Source organism: Miscanthus floridulus, chromosome 3, assembly GCF_019320115.1.
Source record: "Miscanthus floridulus cultivar M001 chromosome 3, ASM1932011v1, whole genome shotgun sequence".
Classification (NCBI taxonomy): Eukaryota; Viridiplantae; Streptophyta; class Magnoliopsida; order Poales; family Poaceae; genus Miscanthus; species Miscanthus floridulus.
The window spans coordinates 26,683,653-26,700,128 of NC_089582.1; the positions used below are offsets into that span (position 1 = coordinate 26,683,653).

At 44.4% G+C, this 16,476-nt stretch overlaps 3 protein-coding genes across 3 annotated transcripts; 2 read left to right on the forward strand and 1 right to left on the reverse strand.

The window, feature by feature from the left end:
• Nucleotides 1-123: 123 nt before the first annotated feature.
• Nucleotides 124-12,766, reverse strand: LOC136545284 (protein FATTY ACID EXPORT 1, chloroplastic-like). The gene is made up of 6 exons (XM_066537319.1): nt 12,405-12,766; nt 9,711-9,933; nt 9,223-9,390; nt 8,952-8,998; nt 8,834-8,874; nt 124-814 (listed from the first exon to the last, which is right to left on the reverse strand). Exons 1-6 carry the CDS (start codon nt 12,597-12,599, stop codon nt 733-735), a joined length of 756 nt encoding a protein of 251 aa, XP_066393416.1. The 5' UTR covers nt 12,600-12,766; the 3' UTR covers nt 124-732.
• On the forward strand, nt 3,586-5,495 carry LOC136542876 (uncharacterized). The gene is made up of 3 exons (XM_066535515.1): nt 3,586-4,336; nt 4,457-4,669; nt 4,781-5,495. Exons 1-3 carry the CDS (start codon nt 3,586-3,588, stop codon nt 5,419-5,421), a joined length of 1,605 nt encoding a protein of 534 aa, XP_066391612.1. The 3' UTR covers nt 5,422-5,495.
• Nucleotides 12,767-14,894: 2,128 nt separating the features above from the next.
• Nucleotides 14,895-15,869, forward strand: LOC136545285 (non-specific lipid transfer protein GPI-anchored 20-like). The gene is made up of 2 exons (XM_066537320.1): nt 14,895-15,409; nt 15,509-15,869. Exons 1-2 carry the CDS (start codon nt 15,034-15,036, stop codon nt 15,757-15,759), a joined length of 627 nt encoding a protein of 208 aa, XP_066393417.1. The 5' UTR covers nt 14,895-15,033; the 3' UTR covers nt 15,760-15,869.
• The last annotated feature ends 607 nt before the right edge of the window (nt 15,870-16,476 follow it).

Consider the following 16,476-nt stretch of genomic DNA (forward strand, 5'->3'; position numbering starts at 1 on the left):
ACAAGTCGGAGGCTAAAAATACTAACACTAATGAATGTTTATCAAATCATTATCCAGTAAAACACTCACTAAAATTGTTGAAAGATTATTGTTGTTGATAGGTTGCAAAAGAAAACGTTAAAATGCTTGAAAAACAAGGCAAAACCCTACATTGCTCTGTTAATTTAGGAAAACCAGGTTAAAACAACAATCTACCTAGCTAAACTAGGCTTCACAGCTAACCACACCCCCAACACAAGGGCGAAGATGTGGTCAACAACAACCCAGCCCCGGCACAAAGGTGAAATGAGGCATAACCACTTATAGCAACAGAAGACAAGGACACAATATTTAGACGATTCTAACGTACCATTAAGGTATCGCCGTGCAATTCACTAGACACAACAGCTTCTTTGACCACGCCTTCAAAGAGGGATATGACGTCAGGGATGTCATCGCCGCCGGCCTTAGCATAAGCCAGGCAAGTCTTTGCCCAAAGTCCTATGCCAAGAAGGAATAACCTGGGACAACCCTATTTACCACCATGGTTCAATCCAGCCAAAAAAAATGGTATGGAACCAAACCATCCTTTATTGATGTAGGAAACAACAGTTATGCAGGATAAGGGAAAATCTTATCTCCTCAGTCTTTTACTAAGTAACAGAGCCTAACACAACTTTTGTGTTCAGTATTCACCAGCAGAGAGATATAGTACAATTATGAGAAGATTCAGTGAATGTCTTCAAGATCAGATCAAGCAGCAGCCTTTGCCTTCTTAGGAGGTGGATTCCCTCCAGCAAGAACAACATAGGAGTAGAAGCAGATCATTGCAGCACTGGTAAAATAAGAGATTGTCAGAAGGGCAGCGCAGGATGATATGAGAAATGGCATATTGACATAACATAATTTAGACAAAGATGACAGTAGTGGATTTCCACCACCACCACCACAACAACAACAAAGCCTTTAAGTCCCAAACAAGTTGAGGTAGGCTAGAGTTGAAACCCAGCAGAAGCAATCAAGGTTCAGACACGTAAATAGCTGTTTTCCGAGCACTCCTATATAAGGCTAAGTCTTTGGGTATATTCCATCATTTCAAGTCTCCTTTTATTGCCTCTACCCAAGTCAACTTCGGTCTTCCTCTGCCTCTCTTCACGTTACTATCCTAGCCTAAGATTCCACTACGCACCGATGCCTCTGGAGGTCTCCGTTGGACATGTTCAAACCATCTCAACCGGTGTTGAACAAGCTTTTCTTCAATTGGTGCTACCCCTAATCTATCACGTGCATTATCGTTCCGAACTCGATCCCTTCTCGTATGACCGCAAATCCAACGCAACATACGCATTTCCGCAACACTTATCTGTTGAACATATCGTCTTTTCGTAGGCCAACATTCTGCAACATACAACATAGCAGGTCTAATCGCCGTCCTATAAAACTTGCCTTTTAGCTTCTGTGGTACCCTTTTGTCACATAGGACACCAGATGCTTGGCGCCACTTCATCCACCCTGCTTTGATTCTATGGCTAACATCTTCATCAATATCCATGTCACTGTAGCATTGATCCTAAATATCGAAAGGTATCATTCCTAGGCACTATTTGACCTTCCAAGCTAATATCTTCCTTCTCCCGAATAGTAGTGCCGAAGTCACATCTCATGTACTCAATTTTAGTTCTACTTGAAAATTTTTATCAGCCGAAAGTCATGGATTTTTCCAGAATATCGTCTCTATCGGTGGGGTCCGATAAAAATAGGTATCGGCCAAATTTTCCGGCTTTTTCCTCTTCCCGCGCAGATGGGCCCAAACTTCCCGCGCGACAGTCCAACAGCGCCTCCCAGCCCACAAAATACCCCCAAACCCTAGAAATCCAATCGTAATCCCATTTGTTCCCCTCAAGCAGGCACAGCCGCACAGCCGTGCTCATGGCGCTGCCGCCGCCATAGCCTGGACCCACGAATCCACCCCGCGGTGCCGCACGGAGTCGATGAACGGCGGGCATGCGTGCCGGCGTGCGGCAGCGCCACCGCCGCGAACTGCTCCTCGAGCGCCCGTCGCGGCAGGGGACCTGCTGGTGAGCTTCACACCTTCAGCAGTTCAGCACTCCAGAGTCCAGAGTTTGGTGTGTTTTCTCTTTTCTACTCAAGGAATTAACTTTCTTGCCAGCAATAGATGGTAGATGGTAGAGAAGTGCAGTGGTGGTTTGCTAGCTGAATAATTAGTGCTGAATCATTCTAGGATGTTGTTTGAGTACAAAATAATTTCTTTTATTTGTTCAACTTGGTGGAGTAGAGAATAGTACACTTAACTGGAAGCGTGTATCAACCTGCAATTTTGTACAGAATAATTACTCTTGTATAAAATGAAATTTATTTTAGGAATTTTGATACAGCATGTTTCAATCCTAATTGGCAGACAAATTCTAGGAGAGATGGAATGCCATAGCAGTGGCAAGGGGAAAGTACCTGGCAGCAGCGGCGAGCCATCCAGTGTGGCTGACACATGTGGTTACTACTGGAGGTTTGTTTGTGTAGCAAAATACCCTTTTTTGTTTCATGTTTCATCCATGAATTGTTCTGTTCTAACGATGGATCACACTGTTTTTTAGGGAGGCGGATAAAATTGAAAAGACCAATTGAAGATACATGGAGCCATGGGACACAGTCGGGTACAAATGGCTGGAAGTGTGGCTACTGTTCTGCAGGCCAGAAAAGTGGAGGGAAGACCCGCTTAACGGAGCATTTGTGTGCAATATCTGGTAATGAGAAGTCATGTTCCCATGTGCCACCTAATGTTAAGACAATATTGCTGGATCAAGTAGCCTTAGTGAAGAAAAAGAAGAGAGATGTTAAGGAAAGTCGTCTCTATATTGAGAAGGCACTCATGGAACATGATTATAGAACAATTTAGCTAGCCTTGACGAAGAGGCACAGTATGAGATGGCAATGCAAAACTCACTGATGGATATTGGCTCAACTCCTAAGAATAGGGCAAGTGGTAGTGGTATTTGTCGGACTGCCAGTCCAAGTGGGTCAAGTGGCAGCCCTCTGTTTCATAAGGGAAGTGCCACTAGTACTGGGCTTTCAAATCTAGGCAAAGCAAGTAGCAGTGGGAGTAAGTCCGCTACCTTAGGCAAGGCAAGTAGCAGTGGCAGTGGGGCTGCTGCCTCCACTAGACAAAGTTCGCTTCACAGTTTCTACCAGAACCCAAGTTCTTCAAAAGCGCCCTTTGACATAGACTTGGCACGTAGTAAGGCGCCCTTACAGCCTCGAATTGACAGTATGCTTAGTGGGGATTCCGCGCTTAGGCTTGCGAAAACTTGGTCTAAGTGGTTCCATGCCAATGATGTTCCTGGAAGGAAAGCTGACTGCCCCTACTTTTGATCAGCAATTAAATTGACTCAACAACTTGGTGATGTGCCTATCCCAAAAGGAAAAGATATAGATGGTCCATTGCTAGAACAGAACTTTAATGACTTGAAAGCTCACATGAAGTCTTTTAGGGAAGATTGGGATCGATTTGGAGTCACCCTCATGTGTGATTCATGGACAAGCAACAATATGATGTGTATCATTAACTTTATGATCTTTTGCAATGGTCGCATGTTCTTTCACAAGACTGTGAATGCAACTGGTGAGGTCCAAAATGCAGAATTCATTTATGATTGTATTAGTAAGGTCGTTGAGGAAGAGATTGGTCCCAAGTATATCGTTCAGATTGTGACTGATAATGGTTCCAATTACAAGAAAGCATGCAAAATGCTTGTTGCTAAGCATAAACACATTACATGGCAGCCATGTGCTGCACATACTATAAATTTGATGCTGAAGGACATAGGGCGATTTGATGAGGTTGACCATGTAGTGAAGAGTGCAAAGCGCATATGTAATTTTTTCTATAACCATAACAGACTTCATGCTATGATGAGACAGAAGATTGGTGGAGAGCTGGTCCGATGGAATGCCACTAGATTTGGCAAGGTGTTCTTGTGCTTGCAAAGTTTTTTTGATAGGCAGGATGAGTTCAAGGCATGGATGGTCTCTCCTGAGTGGAAAAACATTGAATGGAGAAATGATCCAGACCATGAATTTGCATATGATTGCTTGACAAATAGGGTGTGGTGGGAAAAGATGGAATTGGTCTTGAAAGTTGTTGGACCACTTTTCTGTGTTCTTCGCTATGCTGATCAACAAAAGAATGGTACTATATCTGGCTTCCTTCCAAAGATGATACAAGCGTATAATGAGATAACTGGTAAAATAAAACATGGTAAAGGAGATTTTCATAAGAAGGTAGCTGAAGTGATCAGTAAAAGGCTTCGATATATTCTCAATGGAACAATTATTCATGCAGGTAACACTATGGACTGATCTGAAACTTGTTCAATCAATGTTTCTTTGCATCCATTCTAAATTTGTAATGTCGCTTTCATTTCTTATCTTTCTAATATTAGTGATTTCTTTACCTTAGTAGCTGCTGCACTTGATCCTTCAGAATTGTACAGGTCAAACCTTGCAAAAAAGTCAAGTTCCCAATTTGCTGTAACCATGGCAATCAAGAAGCTTGCAAAGTCAACTTCAGAAGCAGCAGCTGCGATTGATCAATTTTCTCGGTTCATTGAAAAGAGAGGGTTATTTGGAACTCCAGAAGCTCGGTGGTCAGCACTAAATGGCAGAACCAGTGCAGGTACTGATCTGCTGTTACTCCTGTGTGCAACTAATATCTCTGAAATAAATTGCCTGATAGTGATCATGTTCTTGTAAGCTGCTGCAAGTTAATTTTTTTAATTAATTGTAGCTGAATGGTGGGGTTCTTATGGAGGACAGTATCCAGAATTACAAAGGATTGCAAGGCGCATTGTCTCGCCATGCGTATCATCAAGTGGGTGTGAAAGAAACTGGAGCACGTTTGCTTTGGTGCATACAAAAGTAAGAAATCGTTTAGGCTATGACAAGCTCGAGAAATTGGTGTACGTGCATTATAATCTGAAGCTGTGCATCCAACAATTTGAAGCTGACTTTCAGAACTTTCAAGAAAAAGATCCTGATCCATGTAGCATGATGATGGATCTTGCTCTTTATGATGAAGGCAACCCAATCATGGAGTGGCTGAACAATTCTATGAGTGAGTCTACACCGATTCTTGATGAATATGATGATAGCGATGATGATTGGTCAACACCTAGCAACTTCGTCATTGAAAGTTTACACATGGACGATGAAGAGATAGCTGCATATAAGCGGAAGATGCAATTGGGCAAGAAAAAGAAAAGGAAGATGCAATTGGATGAAGATGATGAATGTATTGCAGATGACTATGACACTTCTTCAGAAGAACATGGTAGCCCAGTGTATGCCGAGTCAGGGGACAGCAGTTCGAACGATGAAGATGGTGATGAGTTTAAATCAGTTTCAGCAATTTGGATTTGTTGTCAATAGACTGTAGTTATTATTTTAAATGTTGGTCTGTCTTTTTTTTGGGCAAAGGTGATAATGATGTTGGTGATGGAAGCGGTGGTACTACAGCTGGTACAGATGTACCAGGTGGTTCAGGTGACTAAAATCAACTCACATGTGACATAAAAATGCATACATGTGGTGACAGTTGATTTTGTATCCTACAATTATGCTCGAGTTATTTATATTTGACATTGTAGGTGTTAATCATGGAAAACCAACCCCTCTACGGCCAAGATCAACTAGGAAAAGAAAGCCGATTGTCAAGAGCATCTACGGCCTATAAAAGGTCAGATGGCCCTTTTATATGCTAACATCAGCATTGTCATTGTGATTTTATTTCATTGAGTTTGAAAATTGTCTATGTCAATATTTTTTAAGGTGTAGGCTCAATATCAAAGGAAAAGATCTGGATGGTGCATGGCACCCTTCAGTGGATGTGCTGTTAGCTTTTAGTGCACTCCTATATTTTGTAATGAATTTGAGACTACTTACCTATCTAATGGACTGTAATATGATCTAATGGACTGTAATATGTGCTATTGAGTGTAGTGGACCTTATTATATATGCTATAGAATGGACTATAATATGTGGGACTTAGCAACGTTCGGCGTAGAACCTATCTAATGCACTCATAATGTTTTATTCTTGTTTTTATCTGTGAACAAGTGATGTTTAATAGCTTAGGAATAGTTTTAACTCAAATTCTACAAAAAAAAATTTGAAAAAATTTGAATTTTTTGAATTTGGTCCGATATTTCCATATATCATGCTTATCCTGATTATCTATGACCTCCGATAAATTTTAATTTCCGAAAAAAAAAACCTTGGTTCTACTGAGTCTAAAACCTTTGGACTCCAAAGTCTCCCGTCATAACTCCAGTTTCTGATTCACTCATATCCGGCTTTCATCAACTAGCACTCATAATCCGCGAAAAGTATACACCAAGGGATGTCCCCTTGTATGTCCCTTGTGACCTCATCCATCACTAAGATAAACAGATAAGGGCTCAAAGCTGACCCTTGATGTAGTCATATCCTAATCGGGAAGTCATCTGTGTCTCGATCACTTGTTCGAACACTAGTCACAACATTGTTATACATGTCCTTAATGAGCCCGACGTACTTCGTTGGGACTTTATGTTTGTCCAAAGCCCACCACATAATATTCCTTAGTATTTTATCATAAGCCTTCTCCAAGTCAATAAAAACCATGTGTAGGTCATTCTTCTTCTTCCTATACTGCTCCATAACTTGTCTTATTAAGAAAATGGCTTCCATGGTTGACCTTCCGGGCATGAAACCAAATTGGTTCATAGAGACCCGCGTCATTGCTCTTAAGCAATGCTCGATAACTCTCTCTCATAGCTTCATAGTATGGCTCAACTTAATTCCCCGGTAACTAGTACAACTTTAAATATCCCCTTTATTCTTGTAGATCGATACCAATATACTTCTCCTCCACTCGTCATGGTTGAACAGTTTGGTTAGCCATACTATAGTTATGTCCCCGAAGCATCTCCACACCTCGATTGGGATACCATCCGGTCCCATCGCCTTACCTCCTTTCATCCTTTTCAACGCCTCTCTAACCTTAGATTCTTGGATTCTCCGCACAAAGCGCCTATTTGTGTCATTAAAAAAGTCATCCAACTGAAAGGTTGTGTCCGTATTCTCACCATTGAACAATTTGTCAAAATACTCTTGTCATCGATGTCGGATCTCATCCTCCTTCACCAAGAGATGCTCTCTTTCATCCTTAATGCACTTAACTTGGTTGAAGTCTCTTGTCTTTCTCTCACGAACCCTAGCCATCCTATAAATGTCCTTATCTCCTTCCTTCGTACTCAAATGTTGGTAAAGATCCTCATACGCTCTACCCTTTGCCACACTTACAGCTCGCTTTGCAGTCTTCTTTGCCACCTTGTACTTCTCTATGTTGTCCACACTTCTGTCATGGTACAAGCGTCTATAGCATTCTTTCTTCTCCTTAATAGCCCTTTGGACTTCCCCGTTCCACCACCAAGTATCTTTAGCCTCGCCTCCACTTCCTTTGGTTACTCCACGCACCTCTGAGGCCACCTTCCGAATGTTGGTTGTCATCTTCTCCCACATGTTGTTTATGTCATCTTCTTTCTTCCAAGAGCCCTCTTTGATAACTCTTTCCCTGAATACCTCTGACGTCTCCCCTTTCAGTTTTCGCCACTTTGTTCTTTCAATCTTAGCTTGTTTATCCCTACGGGCACGCACCTAAAAACGAAAGTCTGCCACCAAAAGCTTATGTTGAGAAACAACACACTCCCCTGGTATCATCTTGCAGCCCAAGCATGCTCGTTTGTCCTTTCTTCTTGCGAGGACAAAGTCAGTCTGGCTAGAGTGTTGTCCGCTACTGAAGGTCACTAGATGAGATTCTCTCTTTCTAAAGAAAATGTTGGCTATCAACAGGTCAAAAGCTACCGCAAAGTCCAAAACTTCCTCCCCCTCCTGATTCCTATTACCGTACCCAAAACCTCCATGAACTGCCTTGAAACCTGCGTTTGTAGTACCTACATGCCCATTAAGATCTCCTCATATAAAAAAGCTTCTCATTATTAGGTACAGCTTTAATTAGGCCATCTAAGTCTTCCCAGAACTGTCTCTTAGCACTATCGTCGAGGCCTACTTGAGGGGCATATGCACTAATTACGTTCAAGACCATATCACCAACGACAAGCTTGACCAAGATAATCATATCTCCTTGCCTTCTCACTCCCGCCACACCATTCTTGAGGCACTTATCAATCAAAACTCCTACTCCATTTCTATTCGCGACTGTCCCTATGTACCAAAGCTTGAAACCTATATTGTCCACCTCCTTCGCCTTCTGACCCTTCTATTTAGTCTCTTGAACGCATAATATATTTACATGCCTCCTAGTCACGGTATCAACTAATTCTCTTAACTTACCTGTAAGCGACCTTACATTCCAACTACCTAAACGGATCCTAGTTGGTTCGACTAGTTTCCTTACCCTTCGCACCCGTCGAATAAAATGTGAAGACCCTTGCTTATTTTTCACTACACACGGACGCCGATGTAGCGCGCCACTAAGGAAGCGACGACCCGATCCTTGCTCACTTGACACCATGCCCAGATCGCGACATGGCGCGTCACCAAGGGGGTGCCGACCCGGCCCTTGCCCATTTAACACCATACCCGGGTTCCGATATAGCGCGTCGCTAAGAGGGTTACGCCCCAACGGTTTTCTTTCGGGTTTCATCTCCATTAGAATGGCTAGATTTAACGTTGGCTCGCCACGCCTATCACAACCCTCCTCCTTTACCAGGGCTTGAAACCTGCTATGTTGAGACAACATAGGCGGTTTCAAAAAAAAAAGAAAAAATAAAGGAGTACCTCAGTGCGACATAGAAGCCCCACGGAAGCAGCTTCCTCGTCTGTAATGGAAGAGTAAGATTGATCAGAAAGCTAGTCCAAGTGGGGTCCATGATAAACAAATTACAGTCTGACTTACAGTGGTGTATGCCTGGCAGTGCTTCCATGCTACCGCAGCGGCAATGCCTGCAAATAATGTGCATAGCATATTAATTATCATAGGTTTCCACATGCAGAACCTCAATTCAGCTTATGATAGCTGGATAGCAAGACCAAATATTTACAGACACCATAATATTGCCTGCTCAGAAAGCATTTAAGGAGATCTATAGAATGTCAACTTGCATCGAAACGCTTAGCCCTGATTCAACAAAATCTGCTAAGATGATGTGTTGCAGAAAATAAACTACCTGCTTGCGCCAGTATGAACGGTAAACTGGACTTTCCACTCCTCCAGACCTTAAGGCTAAGTACAGCCAGGGCCAATATAGCAAGGCCAGGTGCAACACCAAAAGTAAGACTTGCAGGGCTCCTCCAAAACAGAAATCCAACAAGGCCCATGGAGAATAAAAATCCACCTGAACGAGAAAATTTGTATTTTTAGAATTTTTCCTAATATTTTAGAGACAATATTGAATGGATAGCATAGTATTGGAGAAATTCAGAAGCTCTCAAAAAGGTTGAGATATATAAATGTTTTCCGATTAGATCTAATGGTAAAATGTTTAGAAAGCTCCCTAAAGCCCTATTTAAAGATTTATTCAGGGGTGCGGAAAGAAAGAAGAAATAGAAACAAACCATGCTGCTATATCAGTAATACTGAAGCAATAAGCAACTTCTACTTAAAGGTATTCAGTATTCACCCAAAAATTTGCTAGCTACAAAGCTGAAATCATACCAAAAGGTATCCCTAGGCAAAAGTCGTGTATCTTTGCACACTTCTGTTGAGGAGCAGCCTCCTGCACTGTATACTCATTAGCAGGTGGTACAATGGCTGGCTCTTCAGTTTCGCCACCTGTTTGCTCCGAGGTGGCTTCAGTTTCGCCACCTGTTTGCTCCGAGGTGGCAACAGAATCAACAGGAGTGGTATAGTCTGCCTTCATGCACATTGTAGTCCACGGCTGCAGGGCAATACAGCAATGACATGAGAGGAACTATTAACCAAAGAGATTAGGAGTAGAAGAGGAAGAACATAAGAGTAGGTAAACATGCCAGATCTTTTTGCTAGGAAAAATATGCTTCTACAAAAAGGAAGAGAACTAAGTTATTTGAATGCAAGCTACATATATTCATAATCACAAACATATATTCATGGAGTTCAACAAAGCCTGTTTTCATGACAAACACCCTTTCCGCTTTTATTATATGATGAAAGACACTGGCACCTAAAAAATTTGATAAAATTCCAAGAATGAAGTGCATGAGATCTCAAATTTGGCTTAGCTTCGAACTCATATAATCGATGTTAGCTTCACTAAGCGCCTAGCTTGAACCCAAAAGATCCAATATTCAAAGCCTAGGCTAAAACAGTGTTTTGCAAAGGGAATATTGGTTGAAGCAGCATCCAATAGCATGATCAAACAACATATTTGCAAGATCTGTTTATAGCAAAAGCAGGGAAGCTTTAATAGGTATTAAGGCCACTCATGACAACAACAATTAAAAAACTCAGATTCTAAAACTTAACTTCAGTAATGTAATACACACCAGAAATACACTCTTAGGTATTAATCAAAGTTATTCAGCACCATAGGCACATGTTCATTTAAGAAATGAAGCAAACAAATGGTAAGGCCATAATGATAGACAAAACTGTGGTTCCCTGAATTCAGACCACCAAATAAGCATAGTTGTTCTTTTAGACTTTGGAATCAAGTTGAATAATATCATATATATATAAATATAACACAGATAAACAGAGCAAACAAATGACACATGACAGTTCTGAATACTCTTACTGCAGCATAGATAAGCTGAATAAAATAAAGAGCACACTTGTACAAAAATTGGTTGGACTCTATAGGATTTCAGACAAAACACATGCTACTAAAGTATTAAAGTAACTTGAACCACAAGCAATCATGTATAGTTGATGTTTAGATAACAGAGTATAGTGGAAACAATACAAAAATCAGATTTAAAGAACAAAGACCACAAAACTGCACATGAATACAGCTAGCTCTGAACAAACAACACAGAAAAGATTCAGTAACTAAACCCACTATTATATCTGAGTAATTCTAGTGAGATCATTGAAAACATGAGACAAGGACACTACTGCATACAGGAACAGTTCTTATAGCAGTCCAGTTAATGGTATTGGCACACGGAACAGAAGTTCTGACAAATCGACAAGTTGAACCTACAGACTCATTTTGAGTTGAAAGTTTGTCCTTCAATATCCACAGGAAGTTGAAAGGTTTCTCTTTCTTGTGACTGGATCCACACAAAAAATTGGAAATAAAACTGAACACTTTACAAGTTGACATGGTAAATCAGGATAAATCATAGCTGGGCGACCCTCCTGCAAAAGACAAGGAATGTGTCCCCTGGGAACGTTCATAGCAACAAACATGGATTAACCATGCTCCACGGCATTGGCTTCATAGCTTCCAAAGCAGCCTTGGCAACAATGGGACTATGGGAGTGACAGTGCAGAACTGTGGCAATGTTGAAGCCATAAAAAATAGCTGTACTTATAAAGAAACTGGGGTAACAGTTTCAAATTTTTATCTGTTTATTTGCCAGGGTTCATTAAGTGAAAATGTTGATAGAAAGTTCGAATTTTTATCTGGTGAATTTCCTACTTCGGATTTTTTAGCTACCTCTACTACTCGACCGGGTCTATTTCAGAAATGTTCGTGATTCATTGCTTGTTCTGGGTTCCTAGTATCAGGAGGCATGAATTAAATAAACAAGGGTTTTGCAGCTGAGGGAGTCTAGGAGAATGCTTAAGGAAAATTTTCTATTACTACCTTAAGTCTCTAGAATGATCAAGGGGGCAGGAAGATCTAGTGTCAGTGAATACAAGGGAATGACTTGTTGAAAATTGGCATAGAATTGGATAGGAATAACACTAGTACAGGTTACATGAGTTCTAGAAAAAAGAATCATAAATTTCAACTTTCTATCAATATTTTCACTTAACCAACCCCAGCAAATAAACAAATAAAATAAAATTTTGTAAGTGCAGCTATTTTTGATGGGTTTCAAGTTTCAACATTGCAAAAGCTCTGCACTGTCACTCCCGTTGTTGCCAAGGCAGCTTTAGAAGTAGAGATGTCAACAGGGAATTCCCGTTGGGGAACGCTTTCCCATCCCCGTCCCCGCGGGGTAAGAGTAAGACTGGCCCCGTACTCGACTCCGCGAACATTCCCCCGTCCCCGTCCCCGCGCGGGGGTCCCCGATCCCGTCTTGCCGCTGCTATATACCGCGGCTCCGCCTCCATGCGCTCAAGCGGCTCCACCTCTTCCACAGCTACCTACAATACCTTGCAAGTCGCGCCCCACCGTCGCCGTCGCCAGATTCAAGCTTTCCAGGGCTGGGAGATACAGATACCACGAGCTGGGCTGGGTTCGTTGACTGGACTGACCTGTGAATCTGAGGATGAGGTCCGCGCTGAGGACAGCCATCGCGGTTCAGGGCCGCCGCATCGAAGTTGCCCACCTGGGATCCTGGATCTCGTTGCGTTTCGGTGGAAGGAAATGCGAGGGCTTTGATCTTGGGCTCCTGCCTCCTGGGGCAGCGGCCGCCGCCAAGCCTCAGGTGGCAGATGGGTGCGCAGCATCGGCGGCAGATGGGTGGGTGCGCAGTAGCTGGCAAGTCCGGCGCTCGTCGGCGGCTATGCGGACTTTTTCGCGGGCGGGCGGGCGGCGTGTGAGGACTGAGGAGCGGCGACTGGGAGAGAAGAGAAGGAACGGGTGTCTGTCTTGGGAAGAAAGAAAGAGTACACGGTTGACTCTGCACTTGCACTGTGGGCTCAAACTAATGCTGGGCCTTATATTCTCGGGCCCAAAAGGGCACCCGCAGGGGAGATGGGACTTGCCACGGAGACCGAGCGAGCGCCTAGCGCGTCAAACTCATGAGCGAGCGCACCAGCGATGGCGGCCCGGCCGCTTCCCACACGTATCTCATGTGCAATATCTGATCTACTTTTGAAACATCTAAATACAATAGTTGCAGCATATCAAAGAATACAGATAAAACACTTCAAACAAGTGTGTGAAACACTTACAAAAACATCTAAAAAACATTTAAAAACCATTGCAAACATATGCAACATCCAGATGAGACACTTGTAACGTATATATAAAACACCTAAAAACACTTGAAACATATGCTTGCAACATTCATGTATATACAACCTACAGATCTACTTTTACAATATCCAGATAAAATACTTGCAATATTCTTTTGGAACAGATGAAACATTTGGATATACACTTAAAACATACGTGTATAGCCATTACAACATGTACAACATCCCAATCTACTTATACAACATCCGTATAAAAACACTTAAAACATACATATGAAACAACTGAAATACTTGAAACATACATATGAAACATAGGCTTGCAACATATCTAAAAACGCCTGGAAACACTTGAAAAACATAGCATTGCCAGCGGGCACGGCCTACCTGGTGGGGAACTGCGGTGGCGCAAACCTCCCCTTCCTGCCGATGACGCGAGGTGGATGGGGGCATAAGCGCAGGGACATGCTTCCCTAGGCGTAGGCGCAGGCCTCCCTTGCCTTCTTTTCCTCTACGGGCGAGGTGGATGGGTCGTAGCGATGGATGGTGGTGCGGCGTGGGCGCGCGGAGCAGTGAGGGAAAGGGTCGAGTGCCTCGCGGGAAGGAGCGGTGCGGGAAGGGCAGGCCACGCGGGAGAGACGCCGTAGCAGGCGCTCCATGCTGGGGAGGAAGCGGAAAAGAGAGAGCGACCTGCTGCGGGACCTTAAGGGGGCGGGGTTGGCCGGAGGTGTGGTGAGGGGCTTGGAGCAGCTGAGGAGGACACTACAGTCGAGTGGGGAAACTTTCTTTTTTTAAGGCTAGTCAGCTGCATAGGAGGGAAGGAGCACTGGGAGCCATGCCCGACGAGATGGATATCCGTGGCCAAGTGTTTTCGAATTCAAAAATCATATCACTATAAGGGTGACTTATCGGGCTTTCTTGGATAAAAAACAATTATTACTTTTTTAATTAAAACAATTACTACTTTTTGAACCTGGTTTGTTATTTTTTTGAAAACGATTTATAGATACGACTCTGTATTTGGTCGCTCCTATAAGATCAATTTATAGAGGCGGCTGAAAACAAGAGTCGCCTCTGTAAATCCATTCGTAGAGGCAACTATAAATAAGAGCCACCTCTACAGCCTCTATAGTGGCTTTCTGACCACCTCTATAAACATTTTGTGCAGTAGTGATATTATACCTTAGATGTACGCTAACAGATACCAATTATATATTTGTTGTGTTTGTAGTGGTCTCAAAAGAATGGGCCTATTGTTGCTTGTTGTTAATTAACACATTCTAGATTTTGAACTTTGAAACCCCCACCCCTAACCTGTTCATTTAGCTGATAAGTCATGGCTGTAAGTATTATTGGCTGATTTATTGTGAGAGAAAAATATTATTCGTTGGCTGAAAAGTACGGTTTATAAGCCAAACGAACATGGCGATAAATTTGTTTTGATTTTTTAAATTGGTATATTAAAAGTATCATTTAATTTTATTAATAGTTAGTGTAAATATGAAAAGGCAAACAGCACCCGTTTGCTTCAGCAGTTGATATGACTATATGAGCCCGTGCCCCATGCCACACAGGACGCCAGGACCGGTCAAATTCAGTGTCCGTCAATCGTCACACGTGTCTTCCGTGGCAGATGAATCATGGATGTGACGGTGACGAACCCTGCCTACCCGGACCGACCGTCTCACGTGTCACGATCAACTAGAGAATGGTGGAGATTAGCTGAGGTAGTTATGCTACCATAACCGATTCCCTAACTACCAGCATACGACGCCGATCGATGCAAGCATGCATCACTTCATATGCAAAGCACTTTTGCAACGACGACGCATCACGCAATTAGCGAGCGACACAGCAACGAACTGCAAGTCTGCATTCTGCAAGCAGAAACACGATCGATCGACTCGTGCTGTGCCGGCCGTCAGGCGCGTGAGAATTGAAGCAGCAGCAGATCGATCGATCATCGATGGGGCTGATGAGGCTGACGACAACGATCAGGCTGCTGTCGGCGGCCGCGCTGGTGACGACAGCGCTGCTGGCGGCGGTGCCGGTGGCGTCGGGGCAGCAGCAGCCGGCGGGGGCGGCGTCGTGCACGGCGTCGCTGCTCACCAGTTTCACCCCGTGCTTCAGCTTCCTGACCAGCAACAGCAGCAACGGGTCTCCGCCGACGCGGGAATGCTGCCGGTCGCTGGCGGCGCTGGTGAACGCCAGCACCGGCTGCGCGTGCCTCGTCCTCACGGGCGCCGTGCCGCTGCCGGCGCTGGGCGTCCCCGTCAACCGCACGCTCGCCGTGTCGCTGCCCAAGGCGTGCGACTCCATGTCCGTCCCGCTGCAGTGCCGAGGTACGTCGTCGTGCGTGCGCGTGACCGTGAGTGAGCTCTAGCGAGTGCAGTTGTTCTGCAGGTGCCCGATGCTAACCCGTTGCTGTGCTGTGCATGCAGACACGTCGTCGGCTCAGAGCCCGGCTCCAGGCCCCGTCGCAGACACACCCTCCACGCCCGCGTCGACGCCGGCGACGCCAGAAGCTCCGGCGGCGCCTACCGTGGACCCCACGGCGACGGCACCGGTGAGCCAGGGGCAGACGAGGCCGATGGTGCTGCCCAGCTCCGCCCGGAGAACAGCAACCAGCGCCCACGTCGCCGCGGCGCCGGCGCTAGGGCTGCTGCTCGCCGTTGCGGCCGCGCTAGTGTGATCGCACCGCACGCGGCGGTGACCTAGCTGCGGATTGAAAGATTCTTTGTTCTGGTGGAGTGGTTTGCATGTGCAGTGGTGCTTGATTGTTTGCCCGAGAGTGTGGTTCACAGATTTGTAGTACTGTAGTACATATATTTGTTTGCGATTAAAGGCTCTAGTATATGTGTAAACTATATATATTGCATTCTTTCAGCTGGCTTCCTGACCATGGGTTGAATAATTAACTTTGACGTTGCAGTCTCATGGAGTCTGTTTCATATACAAACGATAATAATTATCCGCTCGTCCAGACGCTCAATCTGGTCACCGCAGCGGCTTTATCCACCGCACCATCCGACCTCCGCGCCCGACTCCACCGCACCGCTCGCCCGCCACTCACCTTCTCCAGCACGGGGGGTCGCTCGCTGCGGGCAACACAGGCTCCCATGCGCTGCTGCCTCCACTGTGAGGGCGCCTCACCGTAGGGGACGCCCACCCGTTGGCATCTCCCCCCCCCCCCCTTCCCCCGCTATTCCGCGTCGACGAGCCTCCATTTCGTCCAAGTAGCAAGTAGATGTTACGCTCAAAAGCACATGTTGCAAGTGCCTGTTTCAAGTGTTTCAGATGTTTCATAGGTATGTTACAAGTGCTTCATATCGATGTTGCAAAAGTAGATTGAGATGATGCATATGTTGCAATGGTTGTACACGAATAGTGCACAGCTTCTGTTTCCAAT